This window comes from Lissotriton vulgaris, chromosome 3_1 (assembly GCF_964263255.1).
Source record: "Lissotriton vulgaris chromosome 3_1, aLisVul1.2, whole genome shotgun sequence".
Lineage (NCBI taxonomy): Eukaryota > Metazoa > Chordata > Amphibia > Caudata > Salamandridae > Lissotriton > Lissotriton vulgaris.
Window position 1 is genome coordinate 1,574,908,449 of NC_141689.1, and position 18,395 is coordinate 1,574,926,843.

The following is an 18,395-nucleotide window of genomic DNA, read 5'->3' on the forward strand; positions in this document are numbered from 1 at the left end:
AAATGGGAACTGATAGGGATTTCAACTATTAAGGACATGTGGAGCAAGGGGGGAGTGAAATCATTTAAAGAAATGCAGGTAGAGTATAAGCTCTCAGACTCTGAACATTTTCGCTATTTGCAGGCTCGACCCTCATTAACGGCGGCTCTGCCTGTAGATGAGGAATTACCGGAGGCCTCGCCGCTTGAGGATAGAATCTTAGATGGCCACCTCCCCGACAAGACGATCTCCCTGATTTATAATAACTTATCAATAATAGGGCGGACTTGCTTACGGCTCTGAGGGTTCAGTGGACGCGTGATAGTTTAGAACTGGATGATGAAGATTGGCAATTGGCTGTGTCCTCTCCAAAAGCGGTCGCTATCCCTGCAAGATTGTGACTGGTACAGTTAAAGATATTACATAGGTTCTATGTTACTGGTCCTCGCCTAGTACAGATGGGGTTGTCGGAAGAGGGATTGTGTAGACGAGGATGTAGATTTTATGCATATTTTTTGGGAGTGCCCCCAAATGACTGAGTATTGGGGTAGGATTCATAACGTTATTCGGGTGGTCACTGGAGTCTCCCTTTTGCCGGAGGCACGAAGGTGCCTTCTCAATATATGGGAACCTACTGATTTGATTTGAATAATGCGCAGACACAGTGGACCACACTAAGTTATATGATTGCTAAACGAAATGTCGCCCAAAACTGGGGTGCTGAGCTCCCTCCTACCCTCGATAATTGGAAGAAGGATCTGGATTGGAGTATGTTCAGTGAAAAAACTGTGTTTATGGCGAGATGGCGTCCCCGGAAGTGGGCATCAGTTTGGAATCAATGGAATCAGTATAGGGGAGGGATCTGCACGCCACCTCGGAATTCAATATTTGATGTCCCCCCCCCCTCCCCGTGATGCCCTTTATAAGTGCATATTGTGGTTCAGCTCCCCTCCTCTCTTGTTAATTTACTGCAATTATAATGTGATTTATCTGTATTGTGTCTTTGTGTTTGATGCCTTGTTTTAATAAAAAGAAAAGTAAAAAAAAAAAAAGGGGATGGGTAATTTCATAACGGAACCCCTAGTTCCCTACCCGCCACCCTTCCCGGTTCACCACCCGCTTCCCTCGTACCACCCTCCAGTTCCCTCGAGATGCGTCCACTCACCGGCTCTGCCGCAACTCTCCTGAATTGCGGCCGCTCTCCAGCATCCACCACTCCTCACACCACCGCTCGTCCGGTTCAGCGTCTCCTTCTTCCAAGTCGTCTACGCTCCTCGGTTCTCCTTCAGTTGTCCACTGGCAGGGTCCGTCGTCTTCCGTCCGTTCTCCCATCACCATTCCTGCTGCTTTCATGCCACCGGTCTGAACAGCATCCAGTTTGGTTTCTCCTCTTTTCATTGGGCCATGACATGTACTTCCGGGGTTACACTCGCCCACTTCCGGGGTCACGACGTCTCGCTGTGGAGAGACTGGATAGTGGAATGAGTTTTGCATTTCTTCGTGATCCTGTAAGTCCCGACTGTAGATGGGAATACGGGCTTTACAGGGATGATCCGCCCACGATGGCACATCGGTGAGTCCCTCCTGTATTTCCTCACAGATCCACATCTGGTTTTTCCACAATTTAGGAAGCAGAGAAGAGGCCCACTTTACTGACCATTGCTTATAAAGTGTACCGAATTCTTAAGTAGAACTTTGCTATCATAATATCTAAGGTCAGTTCTCAGAATAGAATGTGTCGGGATCAATGAGACAACTGTAGGTAGAGTATCCACCAGAAAGATTATTACCAAATCTAGGTAACTTGTTTTTCACCTTTTGAATCAATACCACAGCAATCCCCCTCCCATATTATATGTCTGATAACATATTCCCACCTCAGGAATCTTGCAGTTCAGATCTTTGAAAATGGCCATCCATTCGTACTAAGCAACATTGTTTTGTAAGGGGCAGATTGAATCCCACATCACAACCCACCATATGTTCAAGATGGGCATACCTCTGGACAAGGCAAGAGATCACCTTCCCCCTGGTGGAATTGGCCCTGAACCTTAATGGCCTTTCTTCTTTCAAGGACATAGCAAATGTAGATATATAGTACAATCCGTCTGAACAGTGTCCTCTTCTGAACAGCCTTGCCATTTCTGGCACAAACTGAGATTATCAGTCTATAATTGCTAGCACACTAGGATATAAAATTGCCCTGTGCCCAGGGTAAAGAGATTTTGTAAAGGGACAACACCCCAAAAGAATGTGATCCACCACCTCTGGAGGAATATGGAAATAATTTAGAATGCCTTGCTCAATCTCCAGGGATGAAGTTTAAGGCTCTGGAGGCTGGAGTGCAGAACCTACCTCCCTCAGCTTCCCTGTGACTGCAACAGTAGGTCTCCTCTGAGCGGAAACAGGAGAAGAAGACACAGTGATGGGCACATACATGCCAACATTTTGTAACCAGGAATAGGTAGATTGTAAAAACCAAATCGGAGGCATTGATTTTCCCAAATTACTGACACTGTAAGACATGTGATTTTAATCTGGAGAAAGATAAATTGAAGACCTTTTTCGTTCCAAAAATTGTGACTCTTGCCTCAATTGAGTCTGTCGGTGTATGCATGCAGAATAGGTTTCTTATGCCAAACCCTCTGTGGACACACCAGAGCAATGCGAATATTGAGTGCCCAATTCTGGTGCAGCGTCTTTGGAACATGAGGACTCTGAGGCAAAGGAGGGAATGCATAACAGGGATAAATCCCAGGTCAAATGGAATTCTTCCCTGAAAGTTCCCTGCAACAGTAACTAGAGGGTGCCAAGCAGTGATGCCACCTTGGGACACAGACGTCCCCTGGGGTCAGCCCTCCTATTCTGGAATTCTGCCAAGTGGTTGGCAAGCAACCAGATTCTGTGAGCCTCAGCTCAAACCCACATTTTCAGTGCTTCTCTACACAAATGGTATTAACCCTCACTGCCATGCTTGCTGACACTACTTCACAATCATATTCTCTAAGAATTGTGATGAATTGACCATGAATGGATCCCCCTCCACGGTGATCCAGACATAGTCTGGCGGTGCACCCCAATGCTACACCTATTTCCTAAAGCAGCTAAAGTTCTTTTGTACATAACCAGTTTTGTTCCCTGTAGTTTATTGAAAATTACAGGAAAAGCCGATAGTGGAGATTTTAGTTCCTGGACGTCCATAATTCTTTTCTCAAGCTGCCTTGTAAGATTGTGAAAGCTAATAAATTGTGACCTAGCATTTGGATTGGATAGCCAGATTATTGCTCTTGAGTCAGTTTGCGATTTACAGCTCATTACTCTTAATGCACATAGCTTAAGAAACTGATCTTCCGTATTAAAGGAAATGAATATCCTGTGGATATGGATCTCTTAGTTTAGGTGGGCATAGCTCCTGGGAGATCTTTGAGCTTTGGGTTTCTCTTGCCTCTGTTTTACTTATGAAATACATTACTGGTTTCATTTTCCATTTGTAAAAGGTCATGGAAAAGAGTAGCATGTTCCTCTGGGATATGTGCCCCTACACCTCCACTAAATAATGGACCTTTTTCTTTTACCTAGAGTTGTGGTCTGCACCAGTTTTCTCCTCTCCATTGTTTGGCCACGTACATATTCTTCCTTATAAAAAGATCAGCTGTTGAACTCCTCTCCTTGTCTCGATTTGCTAACTTTCTCAATCGTAGTGTTCTTTTCTTCATCCTCCCCCAAACTCGCTGTGCCTTCCCACCCAAACTCATCTAATTTTCACTTTCCTCTTCATTCTCAGCCCTAATCACCATGCAAGTGAGAGAGCCTTGAGGTCATAGTGATGAGAAATAGTGCTGGAATGGAAATTGCTGCGTTCCATTTATGTGTGTTATTTTCATACTCATTTGCATTATGCAGTCTAATAAAATACACATTTTCAGACAGTTGTCCTGAGAGAGGCTATCCTTCTTGTTAAAAAGTGGTCAGTAAAACACGTTCAGTGTAATTGTATAACATGCTTAGCAAAAAAGTACTGTGGGGTACTTGATCACTTAGTAAAACTGATAGAAGCATGTGGCATTCATGAATGAATGAAGATGCGGGTAGGAGAGGAACTTATCATTTCCAGGCCGGGACGAGACCTTGGACGTATATGTGACAACAAGCACCACTTGCCTTTTTATCCCCATGCAGCAGAGAATGGAGTGTTTAATAAAAACGCAGACAAAATGACTAAATAGTTTGGCATATATGATGTGATTGATTAGGACGAATGCTTATTTTACACTTTGATGTGCAGGAATAGCATTGACACATGGATGGATCCTTGTGAGGTCCTGAGGAAAGCCAATTAGCCCTGTTAGGCATTGTTGTGATGACTGAAACATGTTGACCAGGGGATACTGAGACTCCTAGTTTCCTCAGTGAGTGCCCCTGCCTATTTTTTTTAATAATCTTTTTATTAAATAATAAAACAAAATTACATAAAATAATTCTCAGGTGGACGCCAGCAATGCAAATGCACAGGTTACAATACCATACAGAATGAAATATTCCACATTTGGTAGTTAGGGTCCATCGGATTCTTGCAGTGCTGCATCGAGGCCCGACACAGGCGGATCACAAATGTCACCCCGGTGACTATTCCACGCTCCCCAAATCTTACTCCATTTCCGTGGGGACCCCTGGGCAACATAGACTAACTTCTCCTTAAGCATACACCAATCAAGGTCTTCCGCCCATTTGGTGACCCGGGGCGGCTGGCCAGCTCCCCAGAGTTGGGCTACATTTCGCTTAGCCACCATGTACGTCAATGTAACCCACTGTTTTTGGTAGACACTCCAATCAGGCGGTTCCCACGCGCTTAGCAGGCATCTCTGAGCCTCTGGCTTCACCTCCACTACCAACACCCCCCCAACTCGGCATGTATTCCGGCCCAGTATGTCTGTACCATATCACAATGCCACAGTGTATGCATCAGGGTGTCCTCTTCTCCACACTCCCGCCTACAGGCACCACTCTCAGCCCGCCCCATTCGTACCAGGCGCAGCCCCGTAATATAAGATCTATGCAGGTTCTTCAGCTGCACCAATCGGAGCCGCATCTGAATAGCAACTACCTTGGGAGAGGCCACCGCCTCAGTCCAGTCCCCATCGTCTAACTCTAGCCCATCTGCACACCAGTGAGCTCGAATCTTCAGCAGTGGGTCCTCCTGAATGATTCACCAGTTTACGATAAATCAACGATAATGTCTTCTCCGGGATATGCCAGTCTAGTACCCGGTACTCCAGAGGGGACGCCTCCGGGAGAACCGCACCCCTCAGGTGTAATTAAGGCATGCCTTACCTGCAAATAGCGGAAATATTCATTTTGATGCAAATTATATTGTTTCACCAGGGACTCAAACGTATGAACAGCGCCTTTCCCCCAGGCATCTCTAATCCTAGAAATGCCAATGAGGTCCCACTTATTGAAGCCCTTGGTCTTCCACATACAACCTAGCTTCTCAGAATTGAACAGAGGGGTGTCCAACGTTAGTCTACCCTCCCACCCTAAACATTTATTAGCCGCGTGCCACACCCGTATCACATCGGCAGTTGGACCAGTCAGGGGGAACTTACCAGGTCTAGAATATAAAGCTCTATCAATTATCCCTCCGGGTGCTTGACCCCTTTCCATGGCATAACCTGGGTCCCCTGGTATCCCATAGACTATATGGTTCACTGCGGCCAACTGAGCGGCCCAGTAGTACTTACGGATGTCCGGAAGCCCAATCCCACCATCGTACCAAGGGAGGGTCAACTTGCTGAAACCTATACGATTACTACCACCCCAGAGGAGCTGCCTCTGGAGGGCCTCGATCTCCCTGAAATAAGCTACCGGGTCCATCGAGTTCTGCAATACATACAAGAACCGAGGAAGCGCCATCATTTTAAACAAAACGGCCCTCCCGAGTAAAGAGAGGAAGGGACCTCCAGCGTTCCACGTCTGCCCTACATCTACTCAATGGAGCAGCCAGCTTATTCTCATAGCGCAACCTCGGATCGAGCGAAATATAAATACCCAGATACCGAAACCCAGTTGTCTCAATCCGCACAGGGCACGACTGCGGGACCACCGGAGGGTCCCCGACAACTACAAAAATCACTGACTTGGCCCAATTAATGACCAAGCCGGAATACCTGCTAAAGATAGCCAACACATCCAGGAAAGCCCCAAAGGACTCCTTAGGCCTAGTAAGGTAGAGCAACACATTGTCGGCATATAACGAAATCTTGTCCTGTCCCATAGCACCCACGCAGCCAATGGTTGCAACGCGAGCGCAAAAAGCAGAGGGGACAGCGGGCACCCCTGTCTTGTTCCCCTCTCCAACTGAAAATCACGAGACTTGCAGTTGTTGACAATCACTCTAGCCAGGGGCTTAGTGTACAGTAAGCGCACCCAACTGATACTCACTTCCAAAGCCAAACATTTCCAACACCGCAAATAGATACCGCCACTCCACCCTATCAAATGCCATCAAAGCGTCCAACGAGACCAACACCGTTGGTTCAAGTATTTTCGAGGCCCCCCCAAGGACCCCCTGTAGCCGACGCAGATTCAGCGCCGTATTGCGACGCGGCATAAAGCCAGACTGGCCCGAATGAATTAAAGACGTGATCACCTTGACTAACCTGGTCGCCAGGAGCTTAGCCGATATCTTCGGCTCCGCGTTAAGGAGTGATATGGGTCTATAGGAGGAGCATTGCGTCTTAGGTTTGTCCGCTTTATAGATAATTACTACATTGGCGATACGCTGATCATAAGGGAGCTCACCACACTCCTTACTTTCCATAAACATGGAGCTAGTTTATTAGCACTCAACTTATACAATTCGATAGGGATCCCGTTCGGACCAGCTGCCTTACCAGATTTTATCTGCCTAATCGCTTGGGCAACCTCATCATCCGTCAGCGCGGAATCAAGGAAACCCCTGTCATCCGCTGACAAACAAGGCATAGCAATGTCCCTGATCATCTCACAATTTTCAGCCACCGTAAAGGCACTCCCTGCCGTATAGGCCTTCTGGTAGTAATCAGCAAACTCATCTGCCACTGCCTGCGGATCCGTAAGCATCCGCGACTCCGACCCCTCCAACTCCTGCACCAACACGGAGGTCTGCTCCCCACGTTCAAGCCAAGTAATCAACTTTCCGGCCTTTTCTCCTTGTTCATAAATACGGCTCTGGACCGCTGCATGGCTTGCTGCCGCCCTATCCCTAACTAGCACTCTATACTCTTCCTCACGGAGAGGCAACTGATGAAGATCAGCCGGCACATGTGTCTCAGTCACTTTCTCCTCCAAGCGCGCAATTTCCGCCTCCTCCCGAACCATTTCCGCTTGTGCCTTCTTCTTCTTCCCGACCACCAGGGACAACACTTCCTCCCTCGCCACGCTCTTATACGCTTCCCAGAGGGTTTGGGCGGAACCCACCGATCCTATATTCTCCCGAAAGTAACAATCCGACATCCGAAGAACTTCTTTCTTAATGGCGGGATCCATCAGGTGCCATACACTAAGGGGAGCAACCCTGCCAACTGCCGGCAACTCTAGGTCAAGGTACACCCACAACGGGGAATGATCAGATATTCCTCTCCCGAGGTAACGCGCCTCCCGAATCTTAGGTGCCATCACTGCCGGAAGCAACACGTAGTCCAGCCTAGACAGGCTACCATGAGCAGCTGAGACATGGGTATAATGCGTGGCTGTCGGGTTACGTACATGCCAACTATCAATCAGACCCAGTGCTGCCAGAAAGTCTGGCAACCATTTTTGTGATTGACGAAGCACACGGGATGGACTACAATCCATTTCGCCATCTAAAACTGAATTAAAATCGCTGCCGATTACTAAGTCGCTAAGAGGTAGAGAGAGGAAAACGCTGCCTAGATCACGATAGGTCTCGTTCTGCAGGCCAGGTGGCACCTACACCGACAATAAGACAACAGTCCGACCCCCAACCTGCCCAGATACCCCCACATATCTACCCCTCTGATCAGTCCAAGTGTCCTGCACAGACAACGGGAAGGAGTTCTTAACCAAAATCCCAACACCCCTGGAATCAGTAGTGAAGCCAGCATGCGCCACTAACTTGTACCCATGTTGGAGTGCCAAACATTTATTGCCAATTAAGTGGGTCTCTTGTAAGAGCACCACATCCGGAGAATGCCGCCTAATAAGCTGACTCACCATCCCTCTCTTGATCTTGTCTCCCAGGCCATTAACGTTCCAACTCAAAATTTTCATCCCGACCCCTTAGCTCTACTTGGTTCCGCACCCATGCAACACAAGTCTTGCTACAATGTCCACACCGGAGAGAAAACAATTAGAGAAACCACAACACTCCCACCCTGCACCCCTGCACTCGGCATTTGCGAAACCCCAACTCGCAGTGTGCCTGTCGCCCCATAATCAAACTAAACTACTATCTAAATATAGATCTGATGAGGAGTACAGCGCCCCCGACCCCCAACCCCTGTCCGAATCAAACAGTCCCATATCCCACACCAGGAGAGCGTGCACACAATCAAAATTTCCGCTACCCCCCTCCCCCACACCATCACCCCCACACCAGTCTATGGCCGCTCATGAAATCACTGATCCTGTGCTTCTCCTTCATCCTCGCCACTGCGACCCGCGACTCTGTCTGTGTCTGAAGACCATCAGCCCAGTCCGACGCCACCTCAGGATTGTCAAAAAAACCAGACCTTGCCATGAGCCGCAACTCGGAGCTTAGCAGGGAACATCATAGCATACTTGTATCCCATGTCCCGAAGCCGCTGCTTAACTCCAAGAAAGCTTTGCTGCTGTCTCCGTAGTTTCTGGGTGAAGTCCGGATAGAAGTTAAGAGTCGAATTTTCAAACTTCAAAGGCCCCTTCGACCTGGAGGCCTGCAAAATCGCATCTCTGTCCCTAAAATTGAGGACCCTTCCAATCATCGGTCAAGGAGGGACGCCCGGGCGCGGCTGTCCGCCAGGCACTTTTTGCGCCCTCTCGACGGTAAAAAAGGTACTCAGGCCTTTAGGTTGCAGGTGATTCAAAATAATGTCTTCGACGAACAGGTCGGGGGGCCGTCCCTCTGCTTTTTCCGGGACCCCCGTAAGACGCACATTGCTCCTCTGGGCCCTCCCTTCGAACTCATCCAACTGGCGACTCGCGGCCTTCCAGCTGCCTTCAAGCTCCGCACCTCCTGCTGAAGTTCAAGCTTGCCATCTTAATATCCAGGGACTTCACCTTCTCACTTGTTTTAGTGAGGTCGGTCCGGATCAGATTGACCTAGATGGTCACTGTATCCAACTTATGGTCCAGCGATTCCATTTTTTGGCCCAGAGATGTTTTAACACCATCGATGGCCGCCATCACATCTTCTAGTGTGAGTTCAGGAGTGGAACCAGAAGCATACGTCCCACCATCTTGCATCCGACCAGACCCTACGGGCGAGCCCTTCAGCGTCGTATACCGATCCAATTTATTTGACTGCTCTTGACGGGCTCCTCTGGTAGATTTAACCTGAGACTTCTCCGCCTCAGGTCTGGTCGCCATCGCAACTTCTTGGAGCAAGGCAGCCTGTTCTCAGAGGCCACAAACTTCCCTCAGCACCACGGCCAGCTACCAGGGGACTTCACCTCTCCGATCTCTATTTGTTCGATCGTAGTCTATTCTGGTACCTCCACATCCGATGCCGTCGCACTCGTCCACAGTCGACTGGTGTGCGGGCGCGGGGGGGCCGAGGGGGACCGCCCCTACTAAAGCAGACGTGACCGGCAACCAAAATGGGGGTCGGACCGGCCACTTCCGGTGCTCAAACCCGCTGTTGTTCAACTCTGGTCGGGGTCGGATCACACCCAAGACTCCGGTCGCCTTCCGGTCGTAGGCCCCAAACTTGCCGACCCCACAACTTTGCAGTCCAATGTCAGAGCCGGTCGCGGAACCTCTCATTCGATGCGGCCTCCTTTCTGCCACGCAATTCCGATTCACCGGGACAGGATTGTATTCAGGATATTACCGGTGGCGGCAGGGGTCTCGGGAGCCCCGAGCTCACGCGGCCATCTTGGATGAGCGCGAAGCTTCTCCTGTCCCTGCCTATTTTTAACATTGGCGGGATGCCCCAAACAATAAACTAAATGTTTGAAGCACCTTACACAATTTTGAACTTTAGGACTTTAGGATGCCTATTACAATCAAAGAGCTCCCTTGGGTTCCAAGCTCAAGCCTGTCCAGATATATACTAGGTATAAATGTCTGTGGCTGACCTACATGTGGTTTGCCTTTGGTACCTGGGCTCGCTCTAAGATTCCAAGGTCTGCAGTCATTGTGCTTTGGTGCACCCCAAGGTCATTTGAGACTGGGAAGTGTAGCTCTTCATGACAAAGCATTACAAACCCTCTTGCCAGGATCGGTTGAGTTCTAAATTAGGCCTCCGTCCTGCTCGCATGACAGGTGTAGGATAGTTCCCCTTTTTGACATGGTCAACCCCACGTTTTGTTCACTGATAATGATGTTCTTGAGTGTATATGCACTGGGTCCCTGATAGAGGCACAAGTGTAGCTGTTCTTTCTCTAAAAAACTGTACATGTTTAATTGCAACCCAATTGGCAAGTACTTTAGATCCCTTGTAAATCCCTAGTAAATGGCACCAATGGTACCCAGTTCATGCATACTGAAGAGGGTCCTTATGGGCTGCAGCATGTATTATGCCACCCAAAGGGACCCACACAAAAACCACATGCAGACTGCCACTGCAGGATGCGTGAAAGGGCGCAAGCCTTTCTGAAAACATGACCGTGCACGCACCCTGTGTGCAATGGCCACACAATGTATATACTATATGTAAGTTGACCCTACCATAGGCCTTAAGAGCTCTAAGGCAGGGCACATTTTATTACATGTGACTGCACATGTACATTAGCAGATATGCCCCTATGATGCCTACTTGTATTTCTAGAACATTGCAAGTGATCAGACAGCCATGTTAAAGGTATGTACTGGGCACTGGTCATTGCTAGTTACCCAGCTACACAATGGCTGCACTGAAAATGATGGTGTTTGGTATCAAACACCTAAAATCTATACTGATGCCAGTATCAAATGTATTGTGACACGTAGCCAGAGGGCACCTTAGAGGTACCCCCTGAAAATGTACTATTCCTCTATTGTGCTGCCTGAACTATATCGTCCAGACTTTCACCACAGACAAGCTTTTAACCCCCTGTAGGTGAGAGCCTGTGCTCTCGGAGGCTAGAAACAATGCCTGCTCCAGAGAAAGGTGTTCACACCTCCTCCAGCACACAGGTTAGTGTAATCAGCATATCAAGGACAGAGGCTTCAAAGCCTCTGCCGCCTTGCATATGTGGCCATGGCTACCCCCCCAGGACCTGGGGGGCTCCACCCCCTGCCCTGAAGGCCGTTTGGCACCAGAATAGGCAGGAAATTAGATAGTCAAGAGGCTTGTTGCCCTTTCTGGCTAAGATGGGCCACCTGAAGTGGACAGCCAAGAAAATGTTTCGACATTTTGGATTTGGTGAGACTAGGAACTCTGGGTCAGGAAGATGCCTACTCTCCACAATAAGTGGCCATATAGGGGTTCTAGTCCTCCCAGAGGTAATTAACCCATTGACTACTACCCTACATTGCTCTAAATGCCCCTAAATTCAGGATTTAAGGGTCCTGCTAACACCAGGAACTCTGGTGCACCTACTGGGAACCAAAGAAAGGACAAAGAAGAGCCAGAGACTTGAGAACAGAGGTCCTACATCGAAATTGGTGCCACACCCTGCCAGGCTGCTTGTACCTCGACAGTCACAAACACGGCTCATCCAGGAGCAGAACAGCCCCACATCTTCTAAGTGGATGGGTCCCCCCCCTTCATCATCCTAGCAGCATCTCACTTGGGATGGAGTAGTCCTCCCCCTGCTACTGCAGGTTCAGACCGCACTTGCCCTGTACCTCAACTTGCTGGCCAGCGGGTCTACTGAGTGAGCAGCTCCCCAGGAAGAGGTCTTTGCTGCTCCAGGAGGTCAGATCCGTCCCCTGCCAAGTTTGTAGATGCCAGGCCCTTCAGGAGTTGCCCAGCACCAATATCTTGGGTACCGGAGCATTCACCACAACCAAGGTTTGTTGTTTGTCTAGTGTGGGTACCACAAATGCCAAAGCCGGCCTGCTGACTAGAAGCTTCAGGATCACCAAGGTCTGGACTGAGAGTGTCCCGGCTGTCCTGCTTTCTATAACTCTCCAGGTCACCAAAACCAAGTGAAAGCCTCTAAACACAGCAACCCGCCGTACAAATGATCTCTGAATCCTAGCCCCCCCAGCCCTGGTCCATGAAGGCTGACTGTACCCCTGTACCCCAGAGACCCTCAAGGGTCACCCCTTGGTGCCCATGAAAGTGACTGCATTGTTAGAAGCAAATATTTAGAGGTTGGGAGTTCCAGTCTTGCCCTTTTTAGACGAGCAGTTGTTGAAGAACGGCCTGCCCCAGTAGTCTACCACCTGCCTTCAGTGGGACCGGAATTCAGGTGGGCACAACATCAGCAGGATCTTTTCAGTGTGATCCAGATTTCCAAATACACCATTTTCCAATACATCTAAGCATCAGTCAGTCACTAGGGAGGCTCTCTGGGACCTCCACTGGCTCCTGCTGGAACATCAGATTCAGTTAAACTCTGCACAGGGAGATCAACAATCGAGGCCCACTCTTGCTACGATCATTAGCATTCCTTTACTTGCCTATAAGGCTTCTTAGATTAGCGTCTGCTTACTTACTGAAGGTTCTCAGAATTCATAGATTGCATAGAGGTGGAAGCTCCACATAATTTTTGGAGTCCAAACTCGGGAATTCCTTGCCCCTTGAACTACACCTTCTGGAGCAAGATCTCCCTTTTCGTGAAGCCTTGAAGACCTGTCAGTTCAGGGAATAACGTTGTCTCCCTGATGCTGCTACTGTATCTGCTGCAGTGCTGGGAGGCCTTCTGGTAGCCATGCGCTAAACAAAAACTGATGAATAGAATAGAATCTTAGTCTAGAATACGAGCTAGAGCGAGATGGTCCTTTTCTGCACAGTCTTGCTTTTGTTTGTTCCAGTGAACCCGATAAACAGATAGTTGTTTCATCCGATGTTCTTTGGTAGATTCAATGCAGAAGCTGAGAACCCTTTTTGTATCCAGCCGGGGACGTTCCTCCTACTCTTTAGAGGTTGAGATGAGGCAAAAACCAACAGAAGAGTGATATTACAACCAACATAAAAAGTAGTTACTATCTTTGGTAGGAAGGCTCGAGTCTGCAGAACCAGCTTGTTTGCGTAGAATATGGTGAAGGGCAGGTGAATAGAAAGGACCTGCAACTTGCTGACCGGTCACACCAATATCTTGAGGGTAATGAGCCCTAGGAACAACTGTGAAGAGGCTCAGAAGGCATTCAGAGGGAAAAAGTGAGTACCACATTTAAGTCCCATTGCAGCATAACAAATGGTATAGGAGGGAACATAAGTTATAACCGTTTGAGGAAACGCAACACAGCAAGTGACAAATAATGATGGTTGGTTGGGCAGTCATAACAAGAAGGCCGAAAGACCTGACTGGTACACTTTAACAGTGCCCAAAGCAAAGTCGAGGGACAAAACAAACCACAGAACTTCTGATAGTTATCATCGAGTGTGTCGATCTGTTTAGCAGTGCACCAGGTCCCAATTTACTTACTTTCTGTAATGCTCTTTCTAGTAGAGACTACCTAACCACAGATTCCGTACCGAACTTCCCACGTCTCCATTCCGTGAACCGATCTCTTCACATATAAAGATCCAAAATCAGGAATCTGTGCTCAGGTCATGACCAATCTGTAAATCTCTGCCTCTTTGGGCACGGAAGTATCAAAGCAACTGATATCAGCGTGCATGGATGGCTCTTCTATAGTCCAGTTTGCAGAACAGTGTTGATACGGAGCTGCCGGCATGTTTGGGTACTAATGATGATTTTTCAGATTCAGCCTGACCCCTGGGGAGTATTCAAAAAGGGGAGATATTTGCTGTTAGATAGCCTCTACCAGATAGACCACTACCGAAGGTAAGTAACTTGTTTGTTTACTACACTGACATACAAATGAGCCTCATTACTTTTGATTTGTTGCTTTGTGATCAGCTTATTAGTGCTCCATATTCACATTATAAATGTTAAACATAAAGAAACTGAAGAGAAAGTCCTGGTGAAGAATAGGTTGCTAATACAGATTAGTAACCTTAAAACATTGGAATATTGAGAGCTCCATTGAAAACAATCGAGCAGCAGCAGCCTATATGAACTGGTATAGGCCCGCTGCTCTTAACATTCCAATGTACTAATAAACAGCTTCTGCCTTTGTCTTTCCCCTATCTTTCCAAAACACATGGAGTGGGCAGGGGAAAGCGAAAGCCAGAGGCTGTGCTGCAGAGCACACCTGAGCCTTCCCTACTCCCTAGCTCAGAGTCACCTAAGCCTCAGAGAGAGAGAGAGAGAGAGAGAGAGAGAGAGAGAGAGAGAGAGAGAGAGAGAGAAAGAGGAAGGGGTAATGCTGCTCAGCTCCTGGGTCTCCCTGGCTCAGCTGAACGCGGAAAAAAAAACATTTAGCCAAGCTGGGGAGAACCAGGGGCTGAATTAAGCCACCTTTCACAGCTCTTGCTGTGAATGTTTAACAGCTAACAGCCGTGGCTCAGTGCGCTTTTAACTACTGAACAGTCACAGCAACATCAGTGAAACAAAGGCTTAGGAGCTTCAAGGATTCCAATCTTCTTGAGCTCTGATGCCTTTGTGTTTATAATTGGGACATTCTGCCCTTAAGGGATGGAATACTCTAATAGCCTTACAGCACACTGTAGCAGGACTATACAGGCCATTAAAGGCCTGCTCCCTCGTTAAAGCTGGAGTGGGCCTTTAATGACCGGTATAGCCTGCTACAGCGGGCTGTAAGGCTATATTATAACATTGGAATGTTGAGCGCTAAATTGAATACAACTGAGTGTTCCGGGCTTCTAATGACTGGTAGAAGTCCAGAGCATCAACATTCCAATGTTTAACAAAGGCCTCACGATGCCCGAGGGGATTTCAACCCCCCTCAGGCTCTGTGAGACCTTTGTTTTACAAATGAGAACATTCTGCCCTCCGGGAGTGGAATGTTCTAATAGTCTTAGTGCTATTTGTAGTGGGCTCTACCGGCCATTAAAGGCCCACTCCCCGGTTAAAGGTCTTCAGCTCGGGCCTTTAATGCTGGAGCAGGCCTTTAATGTCTGGTAGAGCCCGCTATGGTTGGCTCTAAGGCTATATTAGAACATTAGAATGCTGAGTGCTCCAATGAAGACAATTAAGTGGCTTGGGGCTTATAATGACGAGATAAGACTTCTGCTCCAACGTTCCAATGTTTTTTTCTTTTAAATTTAGAACATTCTTCCTCCAGTGGGTGGGATGTTTGAATAGTCTTATAACCTTTCTGCCTTGGGCTGCAACAGATAATATAGGCCCTCTCCCTCATTATATAACTTAAATTCTGGGCCTGTCACAAGGGTATACAAGGCTATAATAATGGTTTGCCGTATTCATGTTCCATAGTCCTACTCCGTACACAGCCCCTTATGAGCTTTCTGCTCATCTTTCTCTGGTTTTAAAAAAAGGATCCTTGATCGCATCTTTGGGTTTTGTTTTCACAGCCTCGTTAATGTCTTGAAGAATACTCCAAATTGTTGTCTTTAGTTGTACCAATAATATGATATGGGTTTAGTGCTTTGAGTTCCTCACATGATACTCTGGTAAAATCAAGTATATTGGTGTCAAAATTGCAATGTCGGAAAAATATTGTCACAGGGCAGGATTGTTTTCTCTCTACTTCATATTAATACCGATTAAATAGTTAAATAGTTGTAAGTTAAATAGTTGTAAGAAGGTTCAGAATTCATGAAATGTTTTAATCAAGATTTAGAAGCTGTTTCACTATTAGATTTCCATAAATTGTATATGACAAGGGGACACATTATTTTAATGGATGTTCTGTCTAATTTTATTCAGGTTTGCCAGTGATGTACTGTCTGCTGGAAGCAGTTGCTGTCTGTCCTCAGAAACTAGCCGCCAAGTTTACGGATAAAATCGACTGGATAAAGGTATCAGAATATATAATTATTTACTAGCATATACACTTATGTAATGCTAACTTAAAAGATTCCTGTGTCTTTTTCTTACCATTGTTTTAGTGGTTTAATTTTAAATCATTTTGTGACTCTAGTTTCTTAAGTGTCATCATCTCAGTCGTAGTATCCTGTTACAACTCTTCAAATGTGGGTGGTATTTGGTTGGCTTGGTTGATTCTCTTCAACTGTTTCACTCAAAACAACGTTTCATAAAGTGACCAATCACCTGTTAAATATATATCAGTTCATCTTTTGTAGAACATGTCAATAAAATTTCAAGCAGCCCTATAACATTTGTATATTTCCCATTTGTACTTCATTCACAGGACCCATTAGTGAGGCATTGCTTTCCAGTTCTTAATATGCTCTTTCCACATGTTTCAAGGTGCCTGTAGCACAATTTTGGGATCCAAAAGATGAGCCACTATTATAATCCAAACTCAAAGCACCCTTTTCTCTACTCTTCCTCTAGGCACTAACCACACGCCACTCTTTCTTCGACTAGTATTTAGGTCATCCTTTGTGACAAAGCACTTTCATCACATACTAAGTATCGTACTGGCGGTAAAGCAGCTGAAGTGTGCTTAGTCTGGGAGGATAGTTTCTTAATTGAGCTAGAGTTTTTAACTGGGGAAATGAAGAATTCCTCATGTTTTAGTTAAGCTACTTCTGTGTAGAAGCAGATCGATCATGAGATTTTCAAGTATTACTGCCTACTATATGTTGTGCATCCACTACATCACCGAGGAGTCCTCCATATTTTTGCAGTGTCTTACAGTTAGTCTCCAGCGTGTGATGCAGCAGAATTCTCCCGTGTTGACTGGTCTGTATTTCATTTGGTAAAATTATCCTGGAGACTCTTTTGCTCGGCAGACTTGCTCTACATGGCTGGTCTTCCAGACGTTTTTTATCTGTATACAATCCAACCATATGTGTATTGCTGAGACTTCCCTCTCCTTACATCTCCAAAATATGACACCGGTGTTAGAATAAATGTATTTTAGCCTCTTGTGTGTAAAATACCAGTCCATTATGATTTTATAGGATTATTTTGTACTGTGAATAATTCAGAAACTCTTTTGAATATTCCTCTAGATTTGTTCCATGCATCCTCACTAATATTTGACCCCTTGGACATCGACCCATTGTTTCTGATATCCCACGTTGCGCTTTACTTTCTTTTAATTTAGAATGAAATGTAGCAGTTATATTAGCCCTTTGGCTGTATCATATTCTTATTGTATTTTTTAATGGGTGGAGCTGCCTCGTAACCTCTTAAGTTAGATGGTTGCAGAACCTAGTGCCTAAATTGGAAGTATTGGAGCCAACCATAGTCTGTGACATTAAAATCTGTTACATTCTTTGAACTGTTACATTTGGTACCTAGTGGAGGACAACGCTCCCTCAGTCTCCATCTCAGAAAGCGAACTCATTCCATTGCAGGAAAAAACATGGATTAAGATGCATGGGGATAAGAATGTGGTGAGGCTCTCTCTAAGCACTATCTAGTCCCAAATTTGCAAAGTATGTTTGGTGATTCCACCAGTTTTGTTTTTCAAGCTGCGCTAAGTACGGTTAGATTCAGAAAAGGGACGCTGCTGAACCTGGTGCCCTATGTCAAGCTGTTTAGATCCTGATGGGGAGGAAGGAGTTATTTTGTTGTCAATTGCCTTGTGATATGTTGATTATGGGGTTGTTACCAAATTTACAAGACACAAAGATGTGTTCCAGGTGGGGCTGGTATTCTCATATGGAGGGCTTCAAGATTTGTACCCTTCTGTGTACTTTGGCTAGCCTTAAAAGGCTGAAGGCTGAAGACTGGGGACTGTGGATCAGATCTCTGCAATAGTCACTCAGATCTGTATGCTGAAAAATGTGGAATGCCTTAGCTTGATTTTTTTATACACCAGACTATTAACAGAAATACAAATAGATTGCTGTCTCACTTACAAAAAGGGAGTCTGTCTTAACCTGAAAGTGACATGCAGCTCAGATTTGGGACTAAAGTTAACTACATGGCTTGGTTAAAGCTGTGCTGTTGTGCTGCGACTATTTTTTCCAACTTACTTTATTTTGCCCACCGTAAAATAGACAATCTGCAAGCCCACAGGAGGTGCAGCACCTTGTATCAAGAGAGGTGGAAAAGCAGATTCTAGCTTTGTTTGCTCCTGCAACCAGAGGGAGTGTAATGGATCTCTTCGACCACACAAAGAGAGGTAGTGCGTTCAATGTTACTCAAGAAACTCTT

At 46.6% G+C, this 18,395-nt stretch overlaps 1 protein-coding gene across 2 annotated transcripts in view; it reads left to right on the top strand.

Moving 5' to 3' along the window:
• The window catches only part of ECPAS (Ecm29 proteasome adaptor and scaffold), a 780,178-nt gene that overhangs the window by 230,121 nt on the left and 531,662 nt on the right, over nt 1-18,395 (top strand). For both annotated transcript variants that reach the window (XM_086962068.1, XM_086962067.1), the window contains exon 19: nt 16,029-16,120. In XM_086962068.1, the coding sequence (XP_086818194.1) occupies nt 16,029-16,120 (92 nt within the window). The remainder of the gene's footprint in view (nt 1-16,028; nt 16,121-18,395) is intronic.